General features: G+C 38.6%; 1 protein-coding gene across 2 annotated transcripts in view; it reads right to left on the minus strand.

Annotated features, from left to right (window-relative positions):
• Positions 1–2,067: 2,067 nt before the first annotated feature.
• NPHP3 (nephrocystin 3) overlaps positions 2,068–27,353 on the minus strand; it is a 46,444-nt gene continuing 21,158 nt past the window's right edge. The window contains exons 11-27 of one of the 2 annotated variants that reach the window (XM_036760113.1): positions 26,561–26,675; positions 26,138–26,281; positions 25,095–25,192; positions 23,587–23,689; positions 23,009–23,091; positions 21,609–21,747; positions 20,502–20,666; positions 18,787–18,881; positions 17,632–17,754; positions 15,334–15,523; positions 14,844–15,085; positions 13,881–13,956; positions 12,739–12,866; positions 8,146–8,386; positions 5,820–5,945; positions 4,032–4,147; positions 2,068–3,257 (exon numbers count right to left, since the gene is read on the minus strand). In XM_036760113.1, the coding sequence (XP_036616008.1) occupies positions 3,077–3,257; positions 4,032–4,147; positions 5,820–5,945; positions 8,146–8,386; positions 12,739–12,866; positions 13,881–13,956; positions 14,844–15,085; positions 15,334–15,523; positions 17,632–17,754; positions 18,787–18,881; positions 20,502–20,666; positions 21,609–21,747; positions 23,009–23,091; positions 23,587–23,689; positions 25,095–25,192; positions 26,138–26,281; positions 26,561–26,675 (2,365 nt within the window). In that variant the 3' untranslated portion in view covers positions 2,068–3,076. The other variant, XM_036760114.1, reaches the window with a different exon arrangement.

A 27,353-nucleotide genomic window follows, 5' to 3' on the forward strand; every position in this document is an offset into this window, starting at 1 on the left:
CATTTTTCTATTTGGAAATGGATCCTAAGATCACAGGTCTGGACTCCCCAAATTTAACAGATGAAGAAACTGGCCCGGGATGTTTAGTTAAACTTGCTTATGGTCATGCTGGCAGAAAGAGGTGGTACTTGAACCCAAGTCCTCTGTTTCCAGAGCCAGGCATACCTCCTAGCCCCACATGCACCTGAACAAGAAGCTTCTAAACTAGTCAGTTTTTGCTGGAAGGCATCCCTCTCTCCCCAGGAAGGGGAAGGTTGCTACCATGTGAGGTTTCTCATTCCACTTTGGGATAGCCAGTTTTTCCTGATGTTGGAAGTTTCTTACTTACCTTGAAACAACATTCACCATTGCTCCTAGTTCTGACCTCCGATGTCCCCATTACATGCTTTCTTCTCCAGTCTGGACATGCCTGGGACCTTCCCTTGAACCTTCATGATCTCAAGGTCCCTGATCATTCTGGTCGTCCTCCTGGACACTCTTTCACTTACCAATATCCTTCCTAAAATGTGGTACCTAGAACTGAAACAACACTGCAGATGTGGTTGGATCAGCGAAAAGTATAGAGAAGCTATGACTTCTGTTGTCCTGTACAGCATTTATTCCTTTAATAGTTATCTGATGCTAATGCCCACAATGTGCTCAGATAAATTGCCATTCAGTCAAGCTTCCTCTATTTTGTACTGGTGAATTTGGATTTTTAATATCTGAATGCATTTGTCCTTATTAAATTTTATTCTTAATAGTTTCAGCCCGGTGTATGTTTTTGTATACTGTCATCCAACATGCCATTTTTGACCTTTGTTGGTGTTCTTGAGTCATTTCAGTCATGTCTGACTGTGTGGCCCCATTTGAGGTTTTCTTGGTAAAGACACTGGAGTGGTTTGCCATTTCCTTCTCCAGGTCATTTTAGAGATGAGGAAACTGAGGCAAAAAAAAGAAACAACTGAGGCAAACAAGTCACACAGTATCTTAGGTCACATTTGAACTCAGGTCTTCCTGACTCCAGACCCAGTGCTCTATCCACTGTACCACCTAGTTGCTGCCACCGCCACCACCACCATCACAAAGAAAAAGAAATGTTTTGTAACAACTGAGTCTTTTTTTCTTTAAAAATGTATATAGAACAAATGGACTTGTAGACAAACTCACAGAATTACAAAATTTTGCTAAGGTCAAAGTTAAATTATACAACATGAAGTAATTCAGGGTAAACATCTCTCTTCTGGTCCTACTATTAAAAAGGGCTTCTAGAATATTTATTTGAAGTACCTGCCTTGTTCCTTTTGGGTAAAGTGAAATGTTAAATATGTGAATGGAATCTTGATTGAAAGCTCATTTAACTCCTCAAACTGAACTAGTTCTCAAGCATTTACAATATTCTCAATTTTAAGATATTATTTTGTTTCCTATCATAACTTTAATAAAGTAATTCTCTTTTCAAATTAAACTGCTGTGTAATGGAGCCAGGACCCATTGCAATATACCTTTGTAAAGGGCAAAACACCCCAACAAGCATTTAGGTTGGGCACTGTACTAGGCACTGGAAATGCCAGTGCCAAAATACAAGTCTCTGCCCCCAAGGAACTTATATTCAAAGAAGGCATGTACACATATACACAAGCGACACAAAGTCAACTGGGGTGGGGAGGAGCTGCCGGATGGGGGAACAGGAAAGGCCTTATTGCAGAAAGTGGTGTTTGTGAAGAACTTTGAAGGGAACTAGGGATTCCAAGAGGTAAAAGTGAGGAAGGAGTATACTCCAGGCCTGGAGACACAGCTTGCGCAAAGGGATGGAGGTTGGTTTGTCATGTTTGATGCACAGCAAGGCCAGCTTGGCTGGACTCCAGCATGTGTAAAGAAGGATCCTCCATAATAATCCAGAAAGAAAGGCTGGTCACAGACTGTGAAGAGCTCTACCGATGCTAAAGAGGTTTCATCCTAGAGATCATAGGAAGCCACTGGAGTTTATTGAGCATGTGTTTGACACGGTCAGAATTGTGCTTCAGGAAAATCACTTTGGCAGCTAGGTAGAGAAATAATTTGGCAATCTCGTAAAACTAGGAGATCAGGAAGGCAGTTTTCCATTTTTATTTTAAGAGTGGAATATAGTCATGTCATTTTTCACCTTTGCAATTAAGGCATGTTACACATTAAAAACTACAGACATGTAAGACGTACAAAAAATTCTACACCTACATGACAATGGTACAAAATGACATCCAAGATGGGAGGTAGCAATCTCCTTTATATGGTGTGATCACCTTTGTAAATGCTTCATTTTCAACACAAGAAATGGCAGAGAAGTGTTTCAAATACAAATGATGAATGAACTGATTCTGCATAGTAAAGTATGCTTATAAATGCAAAGTTATATTTTGACAAGTCAAAAATTTGTTCAGAAAAGATTTGGATGAGGTATAATACCTTTTGTTATCTCAAATTCCTAAATGTTATGATGAACAATAGGAAAATGTAGGAGTCACTTATGAAGAAGTTAATTTTTTTTTTAAAAAAGGTAATTATATATTAGCAGTCTTCTCAAGAAAAAATGACAGTGGAAAAAGTCATGAGAATGTAGCAGCCAATGCTTAACACCAATAGTTTATGTTCAAATTGTCACATCAAGATATATTATCTCTTTGATCCTCAAAATCTCTACGAGGTAGCCTGGGAGGTAGGACAGCTTCTTAAAGGAACAAAACTTTGAAAAAGAGAATGGCATAGATTTTTAGAAGAGTAAAGGTGACTAGAATCCTTGAGTTCCTGATGTGACACTGACTGACCTCTTATCAGGAGATGGAAGGGCATCTCCTATATATCTTAGAATTGTCACACCAAGGTATCCAGGTTTGACTCCATCGCGACTCTTTTTATACCCAGTCGCTCTGTTCCATACAAATACTATAAAACACTAGATCGACATGAGGCAGCTAGAGGCAAATAAATTTAAAAAAGAAAAAACCACCTTGTTACAGCTTGAAATAATACTGTCCCAAGCCTTGAATAATTCATTGTAAAGTGCATTGATGTTTGTTTTAGTTTGGGTAGTTCATGCCTTTCATTAAGACGGAGACTGCTACCTTTGTCCATGGAGAAGGAAGACATTGGGGGAAAGGGTTGTTTTTAAACTAAACGTGTCTCCACTTGAGGAGTGCCTCGAGAGTGCATTTCCCCCGACGAGAGATGTTTCTGCTTCTTTTATATCCATTGCTCTTTTGTAGAGCTCAGCAGCCTTTTCAAAATCTCCTCCTTCATAGCTTAAAGAAAATGAGCAGAAGTTTAAAAAGCTATAATTCTAGTACCATGGCCATTTAAAGCATCTGTAAGACAAGGTGGTGATATGGACAATAAAGCTGGGAATAAGAAATCAGCTGATGGTGAGCTTCCGATCAAGTGTATTTATTGACTCAGAAGGATGAAAGAAAACAATAAGCCTCCAAACCCTCAGCCTCCTCTCTGCTGCTAATGGGGGCCCATCCTGGGCGAGGCTGGGTACAGTGAGATGAATGGGCGGGGCCCTGTCTAGAACAGCAGCACAAAGGGAGGAAATCCACGGAGGGCATGGCGACTAGGTTTTTATAAAACAAGCTTTGTTAATGCCTTTTGTGTTAACATCACAGTCATTTTTCAATAGGTTCCCCAACCTTCCATCCCATGGCAGAGAAAAGTGGTCATCCAAATAATGGCTCTGTTGGGACTTCACGGTTCATACTCCACTCTCAACAAGCAGATTTTTCATTCAAGCTCCATACGTTAATCTGGTGGACACCAAAGAACCTGTGTCATCTATCCTAACACCAGTAACAAAGTTAGGGTAGAAAATAAATAGTGGTGACTTGCTTTTCCTTACCATCAGCGTGTGAAATTATGTTACCTGGGGAGGCAGGAATAATTATTTTCCCCAACCACTTTCAAATGTATTTGTCAGTAAATTTTCTATATTCACTTGTAAAGTGTACAAAAAAATGAAAAACATCTGTTTCCCCCCTACAAGAGTCCAACTATATGAGGGAAAAGGACAACACTCTTACCTCAGCACAGCCAAATTTTTTAGCGTTTCACCCACTCGTGGGTGCATCCGACCCAGGCTGTCTTCATAAATCTTTAATGCTCGTTCATACAATGGCAAGGCTTCAATAGGCTTTTTCTTGAAGTAAAGAAATAATCATTTTTGCTAATGTATGATAAATATGCTGAATTGTAAGTTGAGTTATTTTAGTATGCACTTGAAAAAATAATTTTTTAGAAAAAGAATAGTTTTATTAAGAGAATAAAGAAACAGGTTATTAATCAGGAGTATGGTAAGGTTACTAGATGAGGAATCTTAGGTTCTAATCCTAATTATTAACTGATCTGACCTTAAATCAATCAGATAAGTCTTCAGTTTTATTTGCCTTGTCTGCAAAATGAGGACCATAACTAACTTTTTCATCATTACTTCAACAGTCTCTGATTTCATCTGTGTGTGTACTCCTCATTGACACAGAGGGCAAAAGCTCTGTGACTGGATAGAGAGTCTTTGAGAGTGGCTGTGGGCAGGAAAATTCCATGAAGGTCAGAGCTGTGGGAATGAGCGTCTCTGAACTCTGGTTGGTCCTTCAATGATGGTTATTGAGCCCAGCACCAGCTCTGAACTCCAAGTATTCTCACCTTTGCAGGATTTGCTAGACTTTGTGCTCTGTTGGTATTTCCTTCAAGAACCCATAGTTACTTGCCCACTAGGAACTGGCATCAGATAAAGACTTTAGGGCAGCATTCTCTCCCTACCTTTTAAGAGTATGAAGATAAATAAAGGATAGTATGAAAGGCATTAAACTCATCCATTTTATAGTTACTTAGTTTAACTAATCTAGGGGGCTCTGTTGATTTTTCTCACAAAACTTGGTTATAATTATTTTTTTTTAAATCTATGTAAATGGAAGATGGAACAGCTAGGTGGCACAGTGGATAAAGTGCAGGGCCTGGAGTCAGGAAGACCCAAGTTCAAATCCAGCCACAGACACTTCTGGGCAGGTCACTTCACCCTTTCCGCCTCAGTTTCCTCATTGGTAAAAATATGATAGAAAAGGAAATGGTAAACCACTTCAGTATCTTTGCCAAGAAAACCCAAATGGGGTCACAGAGAACCAGACACAACTGAAATGACTGAACAACTGAAAGGTAGCATTAGTGTATCATGGTGAAGAGAAACGAGGACTGCACTTGAAGTCAGAAGTTTTGGGTTTGGCTCCAGGGTCTGTCTGGATCTCAGCTCCTTATGTGCCTTTAATCACTCTGAGCCTCCATTACCAGATGTGTAAAATGAGAACGCTATTGCTTGCACAATTGTCTGCTCTCACAGGACTACTGTGGGAATCAAATGAAATAAAGTGTGTGAAGGGGCTTTTTAAACCAGAAAGTGCTACCTCTGTGTAAGTTACTTCTACTATAATTATTTTAAAAGGCCATTAAACTAGAAGGTTCCTAAATGCTATTCCAAAGGACGTATCAAACAATTTTAGTTCTCTTTAAAAATTATTTTGACTTTAAACTTACCTTGCTTAAATTTCTTTTAAATGTACTATATATTCCATCAGACTGGAAACCGGGCTGCCAATAATTCAGAGCTGCCACACTTAAGGACCAGATGAGCTAAGTGTGAAAAGGCCTGTCAAGGGGAGATGCTCCACCAGATGATGAGGGCTTTTTTTGGCATCGTCAGCTCATGACTCTGTCTACTACTTTGGGCTGCCTCAGAGGAGAGTGTGTATACCGAGGGCAATGTGGATCTTTTGACATGGACTACAAAAGGGGATTTGTAGAAGTTAAATGGAACTTACCATCTGGCTATAAAGGACAGCAAGATTCACCAAGGCAGTAGCTACACTGGGATGTTTTGGACCAAAAGATTTCTGACGTATTTCTACAGCCAATTCGTACAACGGCACAGCCTTATCAAGTTTCCCCTATAAAATGAGAAATATTAATGAAGTAAATAACATCATGTAATTAAACAGCTACTTTTTTTTAAAGAAAAAGGAAGTACATTATAGGGTAAAAAACTTCTCACCACAGAATTATCTCCTGGCTCACTGCTCAAAGTCAATTATGAATATTTAATAAATTTACTAATTTCCCTCAACTACTCTCAACATTTCATCCATTTCTTAATTCAACAAACATTTATTAAATACCAAATCATGTGTAAGGCAATGTCCTGCATGCATGCTAGGGACAAAAAGATAAAATCCAAAATGGTTCCTGTCCTAAGAAAAACTCACATCTTAACTGCCTTACATTCCAGGGATAAATGAGACTGGGTAAGGGGGATGAGAACTCAAAAAAACATTTTACAAGTTCCAGGCTTACAGCACTCCACATGCTTGGTACATAGTAGAGTGGTATGATGCCAAGGTCATTTGACATTTCCAAGAAGTTGTTGGCATGTTCTGAATATGCTGGAGCTCAGTGCAAACGTAAGTTGGGAAACTGGATGGTGTTAAGTCCTACATAAGAGGAAACATTGTAAATACCCATTGTAATGTAGTTAGGGATAAGTGTTTTGTTTCGAGCTGAAAGGAGGGTAGGACATTGGTCTGAATTTGCCATGTCATCTACTGGATTGAAATGTGCAAACATCTGATTAATTTTTAACTTCCCTTGAATAAATATTACTATGGAAATGCCTAACTGTGAAGAATTCATCTATTTATTTACTGTATTTAATTCTTTACTAGTAGAAGTCATGCTAGTTTCCTTCTTGTTTATGTATCTTGATGTCAAATGCTTCTCACTAGTTGGGAGAGTACACCACTTGGCAAAGAAATACCCTTTGGCATTCATTTGATATATTTAAATATAAGCCCTACAAAAGAAGAAGGGTAGTTTCAGTTGACTGCTATTCAAATGACAAATTAGGATCATGTGTATGATATTCTGACGAAAGAACAAAATTAACTTTCATTCATGACTACAGTCATGAAATAAAAGAGTTGAGAGTGGTCACAGACACTAAATATGTGAATTTTCCACTAAGATAACTACCTTATCCTTCTCCTCCTCCTCAATCTTAGCATCACCTTTGTGCTGGCAGATGCTGTGTCCTCCCTCATCTTTCATAAGAAACCTGCTGACCTGGATTTGCATGGAATTAGGTGCTAGCTATGGTATAGGCTGTGGGCTACGCTACAGGAGCTGTGTTCTAGCACCAGGTATGCTCATTTCATAATGTTACTAATTCAATGGGAAAAGGATTATGTGATAAAAATGTTCAAGTAATAGAAGAGGCCACTTAGACCCTACCTCAAGGGGCTTGTGGCAACTGGGTATTTTACAATGTATGTGGCTGGTCTTGCACCAGTGCCTGCTTTGGTTGCAGAGACACTCAGTTCTTTCTCGTTCTGCTTTCAGTAGAAAGAAAGTTCTAACAAGTCCTCCTCCAAGCCACAAAGGCCTCAAGTATAGGTTCAGAGAAAGACCAGATGTTGTCTGAGGATGGGCTCATTGGCAGTCTGGCTGCCTGCTAATCTATTTTTTGGCCACCATGACTCTCAGAGATCATTCTAGTAAGTCACAGACAGCGGTGGGAAATCATAGCCACTTCTTTCCATGCTTTAAGGATCTGGATTACAGCTGAAGAAGAATCACTTCAGAATTGTAAAGATATCATTTAAAATTGGGGCTATGGCCTAAAATCATCATGCTGGTAAAAAAAAAATGCTGCCATTTATAACATGCTTTAGAAAAATATCTGTTGTAAATTATGAATCAATTTATGGGCCTCTGAGATCTTATCTAATCAAAGAAGGGGCCTTCTACAGCTTGTCTAAAACCTCTTCTTACAAATGAGGAAACTGAAGCCAGGAAGATTAAGTGTTTTGCCCAAGGTTGCACAGATGGTCAGTGGCAAAGCTGGACTCTCAGGCCAACGCACTTTCCCCTAAGTCACAATGCCGCCATTTTATGAGGGCTCAAATCACAAATACACTTTTATCCATCCATCTACTCAACAGAATAGAAAGTCATTGTGATGTAACAGCCTAAAGAAAAGTTATTTATCAAAGAGAAGTGAAATCACTTATTTGACAATACTGGTGATTTAAATGGAACATCCTGAAATATAAAACACATGAAGACAAAGCAAGCATGACTACAATGAACACAGACCACTTTCTTGTACAGGATTGCAAGATGCTTCCCTGTGTAGGCCAGTGAAGGGTGGTCAGGTGCCAACGCTCGCCTCCTAATGTCCAGGGCTCGTTCGTAGAGTTCCTCTGCCTCTGCGTACTGCTTCTTCTCATTGTAGAGTGCGGCCAGGTTGTTCAGAGACTGTGCACAGTCAGGGTGGTCTGGTCCTAAGACTCGCTCCCTCATTTCTAAAGAGCGCTTCAGAAATAGATCAGCAGCCCTGTCAACAGCAACAACTGTACAGTTAAGCTCTTGTAAGGCCACATCTACTTGGGTGAAATGAAGTGGAATATTGAGCAAATATTTTCATATTTTAATATATATAAGTACACAGTTTAGAGAACTTGGACCAATATCCTGCCCTCCTACAAAAAAACAAACCGCCCAAAATAACTGTTTTCCTAAAAGCAAATTTGGGGGCGTGAATCACCTAAACAATGGCCTCAACATTCCACTTCACAACCCATGTGACATATGTTGGCTTTGCACAAGATTTTAAAATGAATGATTTTAAAACAAAAGTTCTTTAAACTTTTAAACTCCTTTGGGAGAGAGTTAAAAAAATTCAAGATCAATATTCTCAAAATATCTAATTGCTAATGGATCTTAAAACGGTGGCCTCAATGTAATATTTTTCTGAAATTCAAAGGTTTCAATGAATTATTTTTTTTTCTATAGTACAAATAAAGTACCAATACAAACCCCTTTCTTAACATATAAACTGAAAGGGGGAAAAGACAGCCTTAAAAATGTTCTTGTTATTAATTACTAATTCCATATTAATCCCAAGGGTTCTTTTGGTCATAGTTTCAGAGAGTAGAATTTCCATCTGACTTAATTTTTCATTAATATATTTAACGTATTTTCAACAGATTATCTGTTTCAACAACCAATATTCTACTCATTAGGAGGGTGGTAAAAACCTTAATTTGGGCTAACATTTTGTATTGGGAATCAAGATGGGCTCTTAGCACTTACTCAACCAAGTGTCCTTGAAGAGTTTGGCCTTTGTTTCCTTGATTAGATTGGAAGTCCCTGGTGACCTCCTTGTCTCAAGGGAAAGCCTAGTTTACATGGGTTTGAGTGACATGTCTGTGACATCAGAGGCTTTTTGGTCACGTGGGTTTAAGTTGCATTTTTGTGACGATTTTAGGTCACGTGGGTGAGTCACAGGTGTGACTCGTCTTTGGCGCTGAACACGATATATAAGCGCAGAGGCTGGCTTTCTCTTTCAGAGCTCTAAGCCGCAGCTGGAGTGGTGCATGACTTTAGGCCAGCTGTTGTTATTAGCTCCCCAGCTTTGATGTTGATGCTTCTCTGGTAAATGTATATTGTGATTTTGTCAGACAGAGATCTGTCTGTTGATTCGTATTTATTTGCTCTGTTTGTATTTGCTCTGAAGTTCAGGGTGCTGGTTTTTCCCCTGAGCTGAGTGACTGATATTTGTATGTTGGATTAAAGTAAGATTGTTAACCCCTTAAAGTTGCTTTCTTTAGTAAAGCAGATCAAAAGAACCTGGGCTTGCAGCGTTCTGTGTGCTGGTTGTTGTTGGTTTTACACCCCCACAGCAGCTGCTAGCTGAACTGTTACAACACATTTTTTTAAAGGATGTGCCTAGCTAAGGGTGGGGTGATTCAGTGTGAGCAGATTGACCACAGCAGCTCATTAAAAGCCCCTAACCAAGACACAGGAAGGATTGGGTTAGTATTGGAAGAGCAAGCAGTCACTTGGATTAAATCATTGATATGTTAGCTATTTAAGTATTTTTCTAAGTATGCTCATTGGGTTTATATAACTGAGTTTTTTCCCTTTAATTATTATTTGCCACATCCACTGATATCCTAAAAGTATGGCGGTCTTTGTTTTGTTAAGTGCTATGCATTCAGGCTATCGACCAATGACTGTTTTCAAAATTTGTTTCAAAGTTGGCCTAGGGGCCAAAATACCGAATGGAAAAAAATAACATTTGTCATTTAGTCCTTCAATTGTGTCTGACTCTTCCTGACCCCGTGGACCACATATCCTGAAGTCTGAGATCATGTTCATTGCTTTCATGACACTATCCATTCATCTCATCTTCTGCTGTCTCCTCCTTTTGCCTTCAATCTTTCCCAAACCAGGGTCTTTCCCAATGAGTCCTCTCTTCTCATTATGTGGTCAAAGTATTTAAGCTTCAGCTTCAGTATTTGACCTTCCAGTGACTAGTCTAAATTAATTCTTTTAAGTATTGACTGATTTGATCTTGTTGTCCAAGGGACTCTCCAGTCTTCTCCAGCATCACAATTGTGGTACTCAGCTTTCCAATTCTCAGAACTTTAAACTGCCACTAGAAAAATTAGAGCTTTGACTAGATGGACCTTTGTTAGCAAGGGGATGTCTCTGCTTTTTAGTATGCTGTCCAGATTTGTCATAGCTTTCCTTCCAAGGAGTAAGCATCTTTTGATTTCATGGCAGTAGCTGTCTTCTGCAGTGATCTTTGAACCCAAGATTATAAAATCTGACGCTGCTTCCACTCTCCCTCTTTTTGCTAGGAAGTAAGAGGACCAGTTGCCAAGATCTTAGTTTTTTTTAATGTTAAGCTTCAAGCCATCTTTTACACTCTCCTCTTTCATTCTCATTAAGAGGCTTCTTAATTCTTCATTTTCTGCCATCAGAGGGGTATCATCTGCATGTCTGAGATTGTTGACATTTCTCCCAGAAACTTTAATTCCATTTTTTGATTCATCCAGTCTGATACTTTGGATGATGTATTCTGCACATAAGTTAACTAAATAAGGTGACACTATACAGTTTTGTCATACTCGTTTCCAAATATTAAACCATTCACTTTCACATTTGGTTCTGTTACTTCTTAACCCACATACAGGTTCCTCAGGAGACAAGTAGGATGATCTGGTACTGCCATCTCTTTGAGGACTTGCCACATTTTGTTGTGATCTACAGTCAAAGGCTTTAATGTACTGAATGAAGCAGAAGTAGATGTTTTTCTGGAACTCTCTTGCTTTCTCTATAATCCAACGATGTTGGCAATTTGGTCTCTAGTTCCTTTGCTTCTCTGAAAACCAGCCTATGCTTCTCATGATTCTTGGTTCACATTTTGTTGGAAGCCTAGCTTGCAGAATCTTAAGCATAATCTTACTGGCTTCTGAAATGAGTTCAACTGTTCATTAACTTAAACATTCTTTGGCATCACCCTTCTTTAGGACTGGAACATAAACTGATCTTTTCTAATCCAGTGGCCATTGTTGAGTTTTCCAAGTTTGCTGACATATTGAATGCAGCACTTTAACAGCATCATCTGTCACCTCCTCTAGCCTAATTGTTAGCAATGGTTCCTAATGTCCACTTGACTTCATTCTCCAGAATGAATGGCCCTAGATCAGTAACCACACTATCATGGTCATCAGTGATGTCAAGATCTGTGTATATTCTTGCCGCCTCTTCTTAATCTCTTTTGCTTCTGTTAAGCTGTCTTTTATCATGCCTATTTTTGTACAAAACATTCCCTTGATATATCTAATTTTCTTGAAGAGATCTCTAGTCTTTTACATTCTATTGTTTTCTTCTATTTCTTTGCACTGCTCATTTAAGAAAGCCTTCTTATCTCTCCTTGCTGTTCTCTGGAATTCTGTATCTAGTTGGGCATATTTTCCATTTTGCCTTTACAATTCATTTCCCTTTTTTCCTCAGCTATTTATAAAGCCTCATCAGACAGCCATTTTGCTTTCTTTTTCTTTGGAATGTTTTTTGTTGCTGACTCCTGTACCATATTGTGAACTTCTGTCCATAGTTCTTCAGGCACTCTATCCACCTGATCCAATTCCTTAAATCTATTCATCCCCTCTACTTCATATTTATAAGGGATGTTATTTAGGTCATACCTATGTGGTGTGATGGGTTTCCCTACTTTCTTCAATTTAAGTCTAAATTTTCCTTTAAGAATCTCATGATCTGAGCCACAGTCAGCTCCAGGTCTGGTTTAACTGACTGTGTAGAGTTTCTCCACCTGACAGATCACATAAGGAATCTGACACTGAGTTAAGTGGTCTTGTAGCATGGATGTAAGAAAAACTTCTTTATGTATCATTATGTGGGAAACAGTAGGAGGAATTCTGTTTCCATGGGATTAAAAGTACTCCTCCCAGCTTTGAGTGATAGCATAATGTAGGTTAGAGGTGACTGGTTCTAATCAGAGCTGTGGCCTAGCAGAACCAGGCTTCTGATCAGGTGAAAGGTCAGACACTTGTACACATGCTTAACGAGCTGTTTGGGGGTGGGGCATGACGTGGGCAGTTCAGGAGGGTACATCTAGTCAGTGGGGGGCGGCAGGATTTGAACTGGGAACAGCATAAAAAGGCTGGCACTTATCTGAGCAAGTGTCCTCTTAATAAGGGAGGTATCCATTCACTAGGAAAATAGAATAATGGGCTAAAATAAAATGAGAACTCTCCTGGCTTTACAACAAGTACTGTTTTTTTTTTCTAGACTAAGCACGTTTCTCACAATTACATACCCACCTAAAGCTAAAGCACAGAGTATCTTTACTTATTTTTTGGTGAATGCATTACTTACTCAAGATTATTTTGTAGATAATAGAGAACACCCAGCTCATTGAGGGTTCGAGCATTATCCGGTGTGTCTTTGCCTAACGTAAGTTCTTCTAACTGTAAGGCCCGTCGACGTAGCAGGGCAAATCCATACTAAAGAACAAAGAAAAAGCCAATTTGTCATCAGTTTATTTTGAAGCAATACAGTTGTTTATTAATCATACTTTCTTTTTTCTTTAAAGGCAATTGCAATTATTTAAGACATGTCTAATTTAAAATTATTATTCATTAAAAATTATCCACATCCAAGTATTTCCATCACTCATATACTACATTTCATTAAAAATTCTTGTATGCTGGTGTTTCAAAAAATGATTTGCCAGCATACCTCATGTTTCTTTTTTTTTCTTTTTAATTGGGCAGAAATGGAATTATGAGAGGCTGGTCCCCTGACAGCCCATTCAGGATTTTTAATTTTTTTTAAAGTCTGAACTTAACTGATACCATAAGACAGCACAATTTAAAAATAAGTAGAATTATAAATATAATCAATAAGTCATTTACACTTCTTAATTAAAATCAGACATGGACTGTTTTAAACCATGACAAATAGCTCCCAGGTGAGAAAGGTTATGGGGTTTATTGAACACATTCCTTACAGCCTTTTAAGGTAGAGACTGTGCAAGTATTATTATGATGATGATTTCCGTATTAGATATATGAAAATTGAGGCTTACATAAAAATACTACGCCTAATTTTAAAAAACAAATTGACAACATTTTTAAAAATTGTGTTTGTATGTAGGGGAAGAATTTTTTCTTGTTTCCTTGTAACTTGAAATGCAAAGATCTTCATCAGACTTTTGTGTAAGGAGGCCCTGCTTCTTTATTCTCTCTGAATATTCTTCAGCCACATTCTAACTCCACATCCAAAAGGGTTTCATCCTTCCTTGATCAAGCAGCTTACCTCCCACCAACAGCCATACTCCTTGAGGACAATGAGGACTATCCTAAATTGGAAAGGGCTTAACTAACTCTTCAAGAATGCAAAAAATCAAGTCCCTGACTTTGTGAAAGGAAAAGCCTATGAACCACTACGTGGAATTCAGTTTTTAATCATTCTTAGGGTTTCAAATACACAATAAAACAAAAACTTCATTTCTTTACCAAATTGCCTTTTCTCCTTGCAACTTTCTGCCGGATTTTAAAGGACTTTTTCCTTAGATGTTCAGCTTGTTCATATCTAAGAAAATAATTTTATTAGGAAAATAAGCTAAAAGGAACAAACATAGGTTCAAACACATCACTGGTAAAAATAAATATTTTTAAATGCATACAGGAAGAAATATTTTTGGTTACTAAGTAATGCAGAGCTTTCATCTAATGAAAATGCGTGTGAAATTTAAAACTTCTAACAAAAGTTTCTCATCTCATAAAACCAAAACCTGGCTCTAAAATAATGTCTCAGAAAAAAAGGATTTAACGTTCAGATTAGGAGTAGCCCCTAAGGCTTGGGTTGTTTTTTTTTTGCGAGGTAGGAGGGAAAGGGGAGGAAGTCTTTGTATTCTCAGTGCCTAGAACACAGTGATACTGAATTAGGCCAGTCAGGGATCTTAGATTTCATTTGATTCAACTCTCCCACATCAGAGAAGAGGAACAGGAGACACTGACTTGCCAGGGCTGTACAGTGGTAGAATCAGGGCTAGAACCCAGGTCCACCACTTCCCAGTCCAGTGCATCATGATAGTCCTATTCACTTCACATTGATAGTGGATGACCCAAGTGAGTTGTAATCACAAGTTCCAGGTCATCTCTGTGGATACTGCAGCATTTTTAAGTGGGGTCAGAAATTTGCTCTACAGTATCTCTTGAGGCAAAGTTTTAATTTGCAGCACTAATTAGTTACCTGCTGAACACAGTGTGGTTCAATACTGTTACTCCATGTAAATTCATCCTAAGGAGTTCTACTTAAACACACTGTATACACAAGTTATAAAAATCAAGAAACACACACTGACCACTCACGTCCTCACCACCCCTCTCCATTCCCCACCATGACATACTTATTAAAATACAAACCAACCCAAACCTCCTCCCCTGACATGGTATGACTGCTGGCTTCACTCTTACTTGTTTTGTTTCTGATACAAAGTTGCGAGGGCATCAAGCTCCCGAGCAATGAGAGGATGCTCGGAACCATAGGCATTCTCCAGGATTTCCAGGGCTTGTTTATACAGCTGCTCAGCATTGCCAAACTTTTTCCACTGCACATAAACACTTGCCAGCTGGTGGAGGGACTGGGCCACTCGGGGGTGATCTGGATCCAGGGCTGTTTCTCGGATTTCTAAAGACCTCTGTAAGGGAACAATAGCCTGCCCCCCAGCCCACCCCCACCAAAATCCAATTTAAACCTGCTTTCTAATGGATACTTTCTAATAAACAACAGCCTGCCTTCCCCTCGAAAGAAAATCAAAATAAAACTGAGAACTCTTAGAAACCTGCTTTCTCAGTAAGGGGAGCAAGAAGAAGGGAAAGGGGAATAGGAAGGGGAAAGGGAAAGAACTATACATTTTGTCACAACATGAAAACCCCATTTCCAGGGAGTCTCTGAGACCCTTACCTGACTGAGAAGGCCTAGGTCCTTGAGAAACCGACCCAAGGTTTCATAGAGATCAGCTAAAGACATCATGCTTTCTTCTCCTTCACAGTTTTTCTCATACTGCTTCAAGGAATCAAAATATTCAGCGGCCATGGATCCCTTATCTCTCCCAACGAGCTGCCAATAGCTCAGCAACTCGGCAAAGTGTCCTCTGTTTTAACATAATAATTTAATGAGAAACCACAAACACATGCACAGAGCATTGACAGATAGACACAGACACCCACGGTAGCTTGAAAACAAAATCCATGCTGAGTCGATGTCAATTTTGTTTGAGATTCAGCCTTTTCTAGTTATGATATGACGTACTGAAGCTTATCCTGGATATCTACCCACTCTACTGTAATTCAGTGGCTGCTCTGTACTAAATAATAATGTGGGAGAATCATTGCTAAGAAAAGAATCGACACTATGCTTTGTTTAATAATGAAAGCCAAAACAAGTAAAGTTCAGTTAAAAGTATTTCCATGAGGAAATACAGCCCGTTGACTAGTCAAAATGCAGATACGTTCAGAGAACGATTATGTAGTGACACCAACTCATTAAGCTGACATCTAACATCTAGGTAGTCAAGAGTCAGGATCTCTCTTAATGTAACTAATGGGAAAAAGAACGCCGTGGACTCATGAAGCTGTGAAAAATGATAGGCTCTAAATGGGCTCCTACTCTGCATTTTTATCACCAAGCTGCAAGGCAAAAGAAAATGTTTCTTCTGCAGATGATTCCAGGTTCAAGGGAGACTTGTCATTCTCCGATGGAGAATGCATTAAAATACATACAGGTAAGAAAAAAAATCAATCAGATTAGTGGCCATAAAGAAGTAAAAAGTTAACCTGAAGAAAGGTCACTAAGGATGGGGAAAAACATTCAAATCCAAGCATTCAGATTTGTAAGGATGAGAGGGCAAAAATTCTGATATTCATAGTGAGTCACAAGGTGTAATGTCAGTAATACAGTCTATATTAACAAGCATGGCACTAGATAAAATAGATGTAACAGAAAAATCCCTAAGTAAATGACCCTTTCATTATGCTCGTTATTAATCAGGATTGAGTTAGAATATAGCACCTGGTCTCAAAAATGTAAATCTGGAAGGAAAGGGAGGATATAAACATTTATTAAACACCCACTACATGCCAGGCATTGTACTAAGTGTTTACAAATATTTACTCATTTGACACTTACAACAATCTGGGGAGGCAGATAGTACTATTAACCCCATTTTTTAGTTGAGGGAAGGGAGGCAAACAGAGGTTGAACAACTTGCCCAGGGTCACACAGCTAGTAAGTACCCGGGGCTGAATTTGAACTGAGGTCTTCCTGTTCCAAGTCCAGTGTTCTAGCCATTGCACCACTGAGGTGTCTCTAGACATAGGATTAGAGATAGAAAAGACTGAAATCTTGTTCTTTTAGCTAATCTGGTACTTCTTAACCTGGGGTCTGGAAATTTGTTTTAAAAAATTGGATAACTACACTTCAATATGTTGGTTTCCTTTGCAATGCAATATAATTTGTTTTATGCATTTAAAAACATTCTTCTGAGAATGGTTCCAAACGCTTCATCAGACTCTGAGGGGCAGTGACTCCAAAAACGTCAAGAAGCCCTGTTCCACTCCCACATTTCATTTTGTAGAGGAAACAGTGGCCCAGAGAATGGAGGAGACTTGGCCAGGGTCACACAGGACCTAAGTGTGAGAGCTGGGATTTGATCCCTGCACACAGAGAACATGAATGGCAATGAGAAGTGGCCTCCTCTAGGCTGTGCTGAGATGTGGAAGAATGTCAACCTCTCCCCATCCTAACTCTATGATTTTATGAACAAGTTATTTTCTTCTTACTTTTCCTTTTGGGGAAACCTGGCCATATTGCAATTTCCTACACGCAGTGGACAGAGACCCAGGTCTGGAATCAGGAAGACCCATCTTCATGAGATCAACTTTGGCATCATTTACCAGCTGCATGACCCTGGGCAGGTCACTCTCCCCTGTTTGCCTCAGTTTCCTCATCTGTAAAATGAGCTGGAGAAGGAAATGGCAAACCACCTTATTATCTCTGCGAAGAAAACCTGAAAAGGTGTCATGAAGAGTCAGATGTGACTGAAAATGACTGAACAACAGTAACATTTTCTATAAATGTCTCCATTGAGATTTGTTTATTAGAATTCCAAAATGCCAGAATGGTACTGATTTTAAAACACTTTTGTTTTTAAAAGTCTATTTGGAATCCAAACTAACTCACTGAGATCCACTCTCTTCTTACCTTTTATAAAGATTCTGAGACACAAAGAGGTTAAGCAGACATTCATGCAACTTCTGTTTGTTGCCCTGTTGTTGAAAAAGCCAAGGGAGCTCATCTGCACACCTCCAGGTCACTCGGGCTTTACTAAGGAGAGGAGGAGGAGGAACAGACTCAATGAAATCATCACGCAACGTATTTGGCGCCCCTCCAGTGCAGTAGTGGAGGGAGTGTGTCTTCTAGGCACGGTGATGAAGTCATGGATCTTTGAGGCAGTGAAGTACATTAGTTCAAAGGAAATAAATGTGATTTAGAACAATGCCCTGACTCTTTAAATGGGTCAGTAACTAAGATAACACCAGGGACTTGAGCGTAATGGGCCCTGCATCAAAGACCAATGCAACCACAGTAACTGGCTGCACCTGAATGAAAGCCAATCTATAAGATTTTTTGGAAAATGCACAAAAGGTAATGATTATAGTGTCAAAACAAAAAGCATCAATAAAACTTTTTTAAAGGGGCAACAAAGATCCTCAGGCAACAAAAAAACCAAACCAAATGAACTAAACAGTGAAATAAAACACAAACCTATAGTTTTTCTTTTAACCATTAAACTAGAGAAAAATTCAACACCAAAGCATTTTTAATGCCAAATCCACATCTCCTTGTTTTAAATTTGGTTTGAATACCTGGTGAAATATTGAGTCTCTCTCTCTCTTTTTTTAAACACAACTACTTCATTTGTAAAATGAGGGGATCAAGCTGGATGGCCCCTGAAATCCCTTAAAGCTCTAGATCTAAGAACCTCTCACTTTTACCCACGTGGTAAACTTCTGCCATGAAAATCTTCTTTACCAAATTTTATTAGCGACTCATAAGAAATGTGAGGTCTCTGAAAATTGCCTGGGGCACAGAGTTAAGTCATGCTCAAGGTTACACAACCAGGTGGAGGTATGTGGACTCTAAGCACGATGGTGTGCTTCCTCTCCTCTAAAACAAGACTTACATTTTAGACCATCACTGGATACTTTTGACATTAATAGGGCAAAGGAGGGGATTTGAACTTATTTGCCACTAACAAGTTCTTAAACTACAAAAACCACATGAAAAGAAAATGACATTGTTACCCACAGTTCACAAGAGAAGTTAGAGAAGGACCAAAAGGAAGATCTGAAATACCTTAGTTGTGAGGTGAAATATTCTATTAGCTTTTCTCTATAGGTAGAAATATGTTGACTTTCTTCCATGTATTCTAATCTCACTGTTTCCCAGGCCTAGGAAAATAATAAATAAATTGTATCATTTTATTAAGTGATATTCATATTACACACATGTTGTCTTCATTAGATTGTAAGCTCCTTGAGGGCAGGGACTGTCTTTTGCTTCTTTTTGCATCCCCAATGCTTAGCACCGTGCCTGATATATAGAAGACGCTTAATAAATGTTTACTGATGGGTTGACACACATCTGTCATGGAATCTTTTTTTTAAAAAGGATTATAATTCCAAATCCATCATTGTAGTACTACAGAAAATAATCATGAGGCTGTGTTTTTTTTTTTTAGCAAGTATTACACATTGTATAACAGTGATACTCGATAAAATACCCCCATTCCAACATTTATTTTTAGGAAAAGAAAAGATTAATTCAAATTTTAATTCATGTGTGAAAGATCTCAGATATATGGGAGGAAACGTGACATAATGGATAGAAAACCAGCCATGAAGGCAGGGAAACCTGTGCTCTTGTCCTTGACACATTCCAGCCATGAGAACACAGGCAAGAGATTTAGCTTCTCAGCGTCCCATGTAACTCTTGAGTTAGGAATGAGTTACTAACTGCATCAGCAGAGGGAATTTCCACACTGGGAATTTACATCAATGAAATCACAGGTGTAGTGTTGGAGAAGCATTAAAAATACCAAGTAAAATATGAAACTGAAAATAAAAGAGGAAGCAAAGCTGGAAAATGAGACCGAATAGACTAACAAACAAAAAATATGAGTACAATACAAAAACACATTCCTAGTAATGAAAATCAACCGTGAGATTACTCATATACAGAACAGATGAATATAAAAAATACCCTAAAAATAGAAATGATAATAAAGTTAGGAATATATTTATCTTTTTACACAAATAAATTCTGATAAAATAAAACAGGTATTTTGGACAGCAACAGGCTCTATGTATGTAGTTTCTTTTAAAGTTTGTTCAAATATTAACGGTATGTTTTTATTTAATATTTCTAAATCTAAATATTTCTAAATTTCTAAATCTAATATATCTAAAATTTAAAATTTCAAAATCTAAAATTTCTGTTTCTAAATAAATCTAAATCTAAAATTTCTAAAATTACTCACGTTGCCTCCCTTTCCCCATCTGCAAATTGTAGAATCCTTTGATGGCATCACTGTGGGCCTACTACATAAATGCTTTACTCCTTGGCCTGGCATTCATGGCCCAACACCTACCTTTTCCAGCCTTAACAAGCTCTGTGTTGTTCAGCCTGTATGCCTTGGCTCCCGCCATTCCCTCTGACTGGAATGATCTGTCCTTTCAGTCCTGCACAGCCTAATCCTACCCACACAGTGAGGCTCAGATCGAATTCAACCTCTACAAAGCCTTCCTTGATATCCCTCCACACAGATCTGCCAATAGGAAGTAATCTCTTCTTGCACCTGCTGGGACCTCTTCAACTCCCTTTTGGTTATTGCTCATCTCTGCCCCACACATGAAGGCCTCACTAGACTCTGAGGTCCATCTCATTCATCTTTGGATCCTCCCCTAGAATGGAGCTCAGTGCCATGTACATCATAAGCTCTCGACAGATACAATGTTTCAAAGGTTAGAGGTAAAAGTCACTTTGGCAAATACGCAAAACATCCCACTTACCTGGAGGTGCTGGAACTTGAGTAAACCACAGCCATACGTCAATAAACACATTCTGTGCAAACTGTGAACAAGGGATGTCAGCACTGACCAGGACAGGTCAGGGTACAGTTCCATCAGTTCGGACTCACTCACTCCATTGTGACTCACACTGACCAGGCAGAGGATCTAAAGGGCAAACAGACTGACGTCATGCTTCGGAAGCCTTACAAACTGCTATATAAATCCTTAATCCTAACAACTGCTTATTCAAAAAAGTCAACAAAGCATCCAAAGATGTCATTAAGCTACAGGAATTTTGTTTTACAAACAGAACTGAAGTAACACAAGATCCCTTATACTGTAATATGTATTATATGTACAAAGAGGAAAAAAAGAAGCCCGATAAAAATCCCCAATACAAAAATGCAATATTTCAAAAGTTATGATAAATGTACTTCAAAAGGACTAAAGTTATTTTAACATTAACTTTCCTAAACAGTGAACATTTCAAAAGCAGACTTTGACAGACTTCTAAGTCTAGAATACATTTTTTTAAGAGGTGAGCTAGCTGGATACCCCTCTTTCATTCAGTCAAGAGTTTAGCTAAATCATGTCATCTGCACATTTCAATCAGGCAGATCTAGAATTGTCTGCAGACACTTGGGCAGATTCCACAATTACCTAAGAGGCTGTGAGCCTGCCCACAGCCTCCTAAACAGCCAAGAAACACCGGTGGCGAGCATAAAATCAGGGCAAAGGATGCCCTGCCCCAAATCATTCACCCAGAGGCAGGAGTTGGAGGCAAGCAGTCCTTGTCTTGACTGGTCATACACAGCTAGTGCCTTCTATCTTTGATCAGTAGAATTAAATAAGGTATCTTTAGGAGTCAGTCCGATTGGGTACATATGGATTTTCCTGGGCAACGTGGACATTAGATGTTTTACCAAACAAATCAAATTGTTAGAAGCCCCCGCAACAAGCAGGTACATCGTGATTTGCTGGCATTCTTGGACTGACATGAAACAACTTAAAATTAGAGCATTAAGCAAAGAATATGTAAGTAATTATTAAAGCCACAGAGAACAAAGTATATTTTTAAAAAAAAAACTTTTATGACACTGAACTTACCTCCTTCATTAGGTCTCTTTCTTTATCATTTTCCATGGATTCCTGAATTGATCGCAATACCAGCTTGTATAAGGACACAGTATCCTGACACTGGAAACACTGTTGCAAGATTTCATCTATGTTGCTGGCTCTTCCAGCACTGTTGAAATAATAGGTGAGAGGTTTAAATTGCTTTTCATGTCATCAAAAAACTTGTATTAATCCTTGGAGGGAAGGCAGATTTCATTCCTTCAACTGGCAAAATTTGGTGATAAATACAGCAATACAGAAAAAGCCTCACTACCCAAACATATCAGAGCTAATGGCAGAAATCACAAATGTCATGGCATGGGGCTATGCAGGACACTAAAAAGAGTGCTCTGATCCCTACATGCAAATGAGCAACATTCGAGGCTAGGAAAATAGTTACAAGCAGACCTGGTTAGTGAGCCAGGCAAATCAGTTGGAGGCCAGGGCTGGAAAGAAATCGGCCTGTAGTTAAGGAACAATTTTAACAAATATTATTACATGAATTGAAAATATGACTCAATCTTTGTGCTTTTTAGTGATGCTCATGACCAGAATTGACACACTGGAGTCTTCATGCAAGAGGTTAGGACAAATCCACATTTTCAATGGAAAAAAAAATATGATTCTCCATGATGCTTAGATCTTGATTTTGTGATAAGTCAAGCCCTATGTTACAGTGCAGGGTCAAAGGCTCCAGTGGATATTACCTGGAGGGTGCAATTTTTAAACCTTCCTTAGACTGCACCAATGAATGTAGGGGTGTGGCTTTAGACAATAGAAACTAGTCTAAAGGGACCTCATTTTACAGAAAGGAAACTTGCCCAAGGACATACAGGTAAGTAGAGAGGGTGTCAATAAACATGAAATCTGCTGCCTCATCTAAAAGGAAAGGAATTCATTATTGAAGGAGTTTAAAATTCAGATGTTAATATTTTTTAAGTTAAAGAAAAGAACATGAAGATTATGAAAATAAAGATAATTAAATATAGTGGTTGTATAGCTCCAAAGAGATCTGCTTTTGCAACAAAGGAGCACAACCCCCAACTCCCCATCCTCCAGCTAAGCTTTTATCTTTTGTGTATGGCGTTTACCTGTGTGGCTCAAAGTTTCCAAGAGCAATCCTCTACCTGGACAAGGATTAGTACTAAAAAGTTAGGTAAATATATTTAATAACATCCAACAATTCATTAATTACCCCAGGGTTCGGTCATCCACACCGGCTATTAGTAATCCCCTAGTACTCTGCGGTAGAGTGATGGCCTGCTAGTGTCCTGCAAAGAGTTACCACCACCCCTCCAATGAACAGTAATGGTGATGGCTTCCCAGATTCACATGCTGATGACATGGAACACAAAACATGCAAGAGAGAATTCTATGGAACTACAACTTACCGCGTGATCATTTTACACAAAAGGGTGACATACAAGGCATTGCAGGTTGTAGCAGAACGACAATGTCGCTCTAGTTTCTTTTCCTAGAACAGTGGTTTACCAACAAAACAAAACAAAACAAAACAAAACAAAACAAAACAAAACAAAACAAAACAAAACACAAAATCCAACCTGAAATGAAGCAGTCAGAACTGCTGAGACTTTCATATCACCAAACAATGGGCTAGGCTATGTAATCTTGATCAAGGCAACAATTTCTATGTGTCAGAATACATTCAGATTCGGTAAAGTTCCTGATTTTACAAAATAAAGGAGGTGGATATGCATTTTTTGGGGAATGGGGGTGGGGTATACCACGTACCCAGACATATTTAAAGACCTTGTATTTCCAATTATACAAAAGCACAGAATACCAAATCTGTCACTAGTAGTTGAGAACAAAGTGCATTTAACCATGTAGTGGCTAAAACTTATGTTTACTTGTGACAGTGAGCAGTCCCTACCTTCAGTTTAAACAACATTCTCTTTAAGAAGGCTGATATACAGTGAGACACATTTATTAAAATTAAAGTACGTACCTGTTCTTTAGTCAACTTAATATCTACACAGTTGCATTCAGCAGTAATAAGGGCTTTCGCATCTTTTGAATTTAAAGGATCGAGATGAAGTGTTGGCCACAACCTTATATTCAAAACGACATAAGAAAAAATGATCTTCTGGCCTAATAACATACTATGTACTATCATAATCTACCAGCAAAAGACTAAAATCTTTGATGAGAATCAGAAATCCTATTTCACACTGGAAACATATGAAATATATCTAGTAAAGTCTGATATCCTATATACCAATGTTAATTTGGTTTGTTTCCTCCTAACATAATTATGTCACCACTCTTAAAAAAAATTCTCACACACAGTGCTAGGACACAAAACAGCATAAACACAATATTTCTAGAGGACAATATATTTAGAAGGTATTATTCTATATAGTAGCTTAAAGCTACATTAGTTAAACATTTATTGGGCACCTGCTATGAATAAGGCACTATTCTTAGGGAAACAGTGAGAGGTGCAAGACACTCCATTATTATTCGACGATGCTTGAGGTCTCTTCTACTGCAGGACATGGGCCTCTTACCCTGAGAGCTCACCATGAGTCTGTATTATGGAAAATCTCAAGCTTGCCAACTTGGTCCCCGTGGGTCCTCTCACTCTACATCAGGGCTGTCCAAAGTGTGGCCCTCAGGCTGCATGCGGCCTGCAGTGTGATTTTATGTGGCTCGCCTGTGTTTACTACGGGTGTGGAAATTGATATAAATGCTTTAACTGAAGCATTTGTGTGGTTTTCTGTGCTTATGGTGGACATAGGCGGGCTGCATGGGGGTGCATGGCCCATGTTTTGGACAGCCCTGCTCTACATGATAGAAAAAACACCATTTTCTCTGTTCTGATGTATCCAACAGGATCCCCAAACAAAAATATCAATTCCCAAATAAGACTATCATTAATAGCTGAAAATATGATAAATTTAGTATTTTAAGAAAATCCCAAATGCATTTGATTTAATGTTCACCAATTTTACTCTTAAAAAACAAAAGTAGAAAATATGAACTAAGTGCCCACCATTCAATAACCCACACATTCAAATTGACACTCATCACTGACAGGTGAAAAATCAGCCCTGGCAAGAGAAAAATGAAATGAAGGCAGAGTAGGGACTGCAGGCAATATTGTCCTGCTAATGCTGATGCTGGCTGGTAACATTAACTGCATCTTGGTGTTACTTGTGAGTAGAAAACAGAAAGAGGAAAATGTTAAGCCTTTGTGGGAGTGATTAGAAAGGAGCAAGAACACGGGGCCAAAAGGGATGCTATAATAGGCAAGAGGAATAAAGATGGAAGAGAAGTAAAGACTGATAGAAGAGAGGAAATTGGCAAGAAGGCTCATAATTTTTTCTTGGCAGGTTAGTGAACTTTTTATGGCAGGACAAGTAAAAAGAATTGAAATGTAACACTGTCACATACCACACACTGAATTTACATATTTATAGCTAGACAATCTACAAGAATAACTTATTATCATACCTCCATGCTGCAGGGCATGTTTCTACATTCACAGACACAATTACTCTCACATTCACGGGCAGGGGATCTATCAGCCACTTCATGTGTTTTTCAACTTGCTTGAAAATACAAAAACAACATCCAATCTATTAGTTCAAACTCGCTGAGAATCACATTCCCAGTACTAACCAAAGCAGAGAAAGAGAAGTCACCATTCAATGTTTTGGACCTATTTGAAAAATTATACCAAAAATTCTATTAAATACTTATTGTTAATGATATACCTTCCACGTTAAGAGTACTGTATGATAAAACCACTAGATTCACCATCTAAAGAGCTCCAAATGGTAAGGAAATATAAAGTCTCTTAATTTAAAATATGATGAGTTAATCTTAATCTTATAGCACAAGTCATCAGAAAAAGTTTTTAGACCAGTCTATAAATACTGAAACATCAACAAATTAGAGATCTAGCTATTCAACAACATAAATGGCTTCATTAAAATGACCGATCTTTCCTTGACTGATAATCAGCACAACAATAATCTTTAACTGTCTGGCTTCCTCCCAGGAGAAAATTATAAAATCAATGGAACAGAAATGCAAACGGCTATTCTTGTCACGGGCGATGCCTCTGTTCTTTTCCAGAAAAGGCAGCACAAGGTAGTGGATGGAGCCCTAGATTCAGGGTCAGAAGTCATGGGTTCAAGTCCAGGTTCCATAACTTAGGAGCTGTGTGATGAGTCATGCCATCTTTGATCCTGTTTCCTTGTTTGTAAAATGGTGGGACTACCTGCACTACTGGCCTGCAGGGGTCTCGTGAGTCAAGAGCTTTGCACACTGTAGGACAAAGGGAACTGCAGTTGGAGGGGACCTTAGCACTTTTGTTGATGAGGAAACGGAGACCCAGGAAAGAGAGGGGTGACTTGTCCAAGCTCACACAGAAAATGGATGGCAGAGCTGGGAGTTGAACCTGGGGCCTCTGAGGCCAGTGCTATAAAAGCAAGCACTCTTATTATTCCAAGTTCACCAAGGAGATTATGAACAGAAAGTTGGAACAGTACCTGAATTTGATCTATAGAATCAATAATGATGATAATACTGCCTTGATGGCGAGCAGAGAGCTTTTCTAGCCACCGTGGAAACTCCTCAAGGAGTTTCCCAGGATCCAATGTTAGCCCAGATACTGACCAGGAATGCTGCATCAGCTGCAAGAAGAGACACACATACTCACTCTCACACACACGCACACAAATTAGCTGCCGCATAATGTGTACAGGGTGAGACGTGAGACAATTGGCACAAGATATTGCTATCTGTAGAGACCAAAATGGAGATGTGAAAAGGACATGCTTCTACAGCCATGAGAGTTATTCACTTAACAAATTCTGAAAATACCTCAATTATTGTCAAGCACTTAGAAACTAACTACAGACATAACACTGAAATAAGGATTTTGCTTGCATGGAGAAAAGGTTCCAGTTTACCTTTAAAGTCAGCCGTTTAATTATTGAGGCTGACTCTGAGCTGGTAGACATGGGCCTCCCCACAAAGTGATACAGAATTAGTGTGTTTGGAGAATGCTTTTGCTGCAGCTGAATCCTATAGAAAAGACAATGTGGGGTTTTTTTTGAGAAACAGTTCAGAAAACTAGCTGTGCCATTCTCCAAAAAAAAAAAAATCCCCCAAACATCTTTTAAATTAATCTTCCAAGCATCTTAATTCACAATAAGGAGTCTTATCAAATGCCATCAATCTGTCAGCAGTTCAACATTCACAATCTATTTCATTGTGCTGAAATCTGGCTCCTAAGGGATTGTGGAATTTAGGGATTCTTTGGAACACTCATCACTTCATTACAGATTCATTTTGACTATAAATTGAAGCAACTCTCTGAATGTCTCCAGCCAGGATTGTTTAAATTAGAATTTAAAGTACAATTAAAATGAATGATCACCTTTTAAATAACACATTCTTCTAATGAACTAAAGCCATTTTTGTGGTAAGAGACAACCTAAGTATTTCCTGAGTGTAAACACAAATTAAATTAAAAGGTTCTGGAAAAAAAAAAGAAATTTTAGCTTTTTATGTTGTGCAATGCAAATAATAGCTATGACAGACTCCTTTCTTATGACACCTTGTTCAGCTTATACATCACAATCAATTAAACAAGCCTGATAATGTTAAAACTCCAAGGCAAAGGCTGAAGGCACCAAATATCATTTTAATAACTCAATATTAATCATCCGCTTCCTAATTTTGCCATCATTGATTTTGGCC

Source organism: Trichosurus vulpecula, chromosome 5, assembly GCF_011100635.1.
Source record: "Trichosurus vulpecula isolate mTriVul1 chromosome 5, mTriVul1.pri, whole genome shotgun sequence".
Lineage (NCBI taxonomy): Eukaryota > Metazoa > Chordata > Mammalia > Diprotodontia > Phalangeridae > Trichosurus > Trichosurus vulpecula.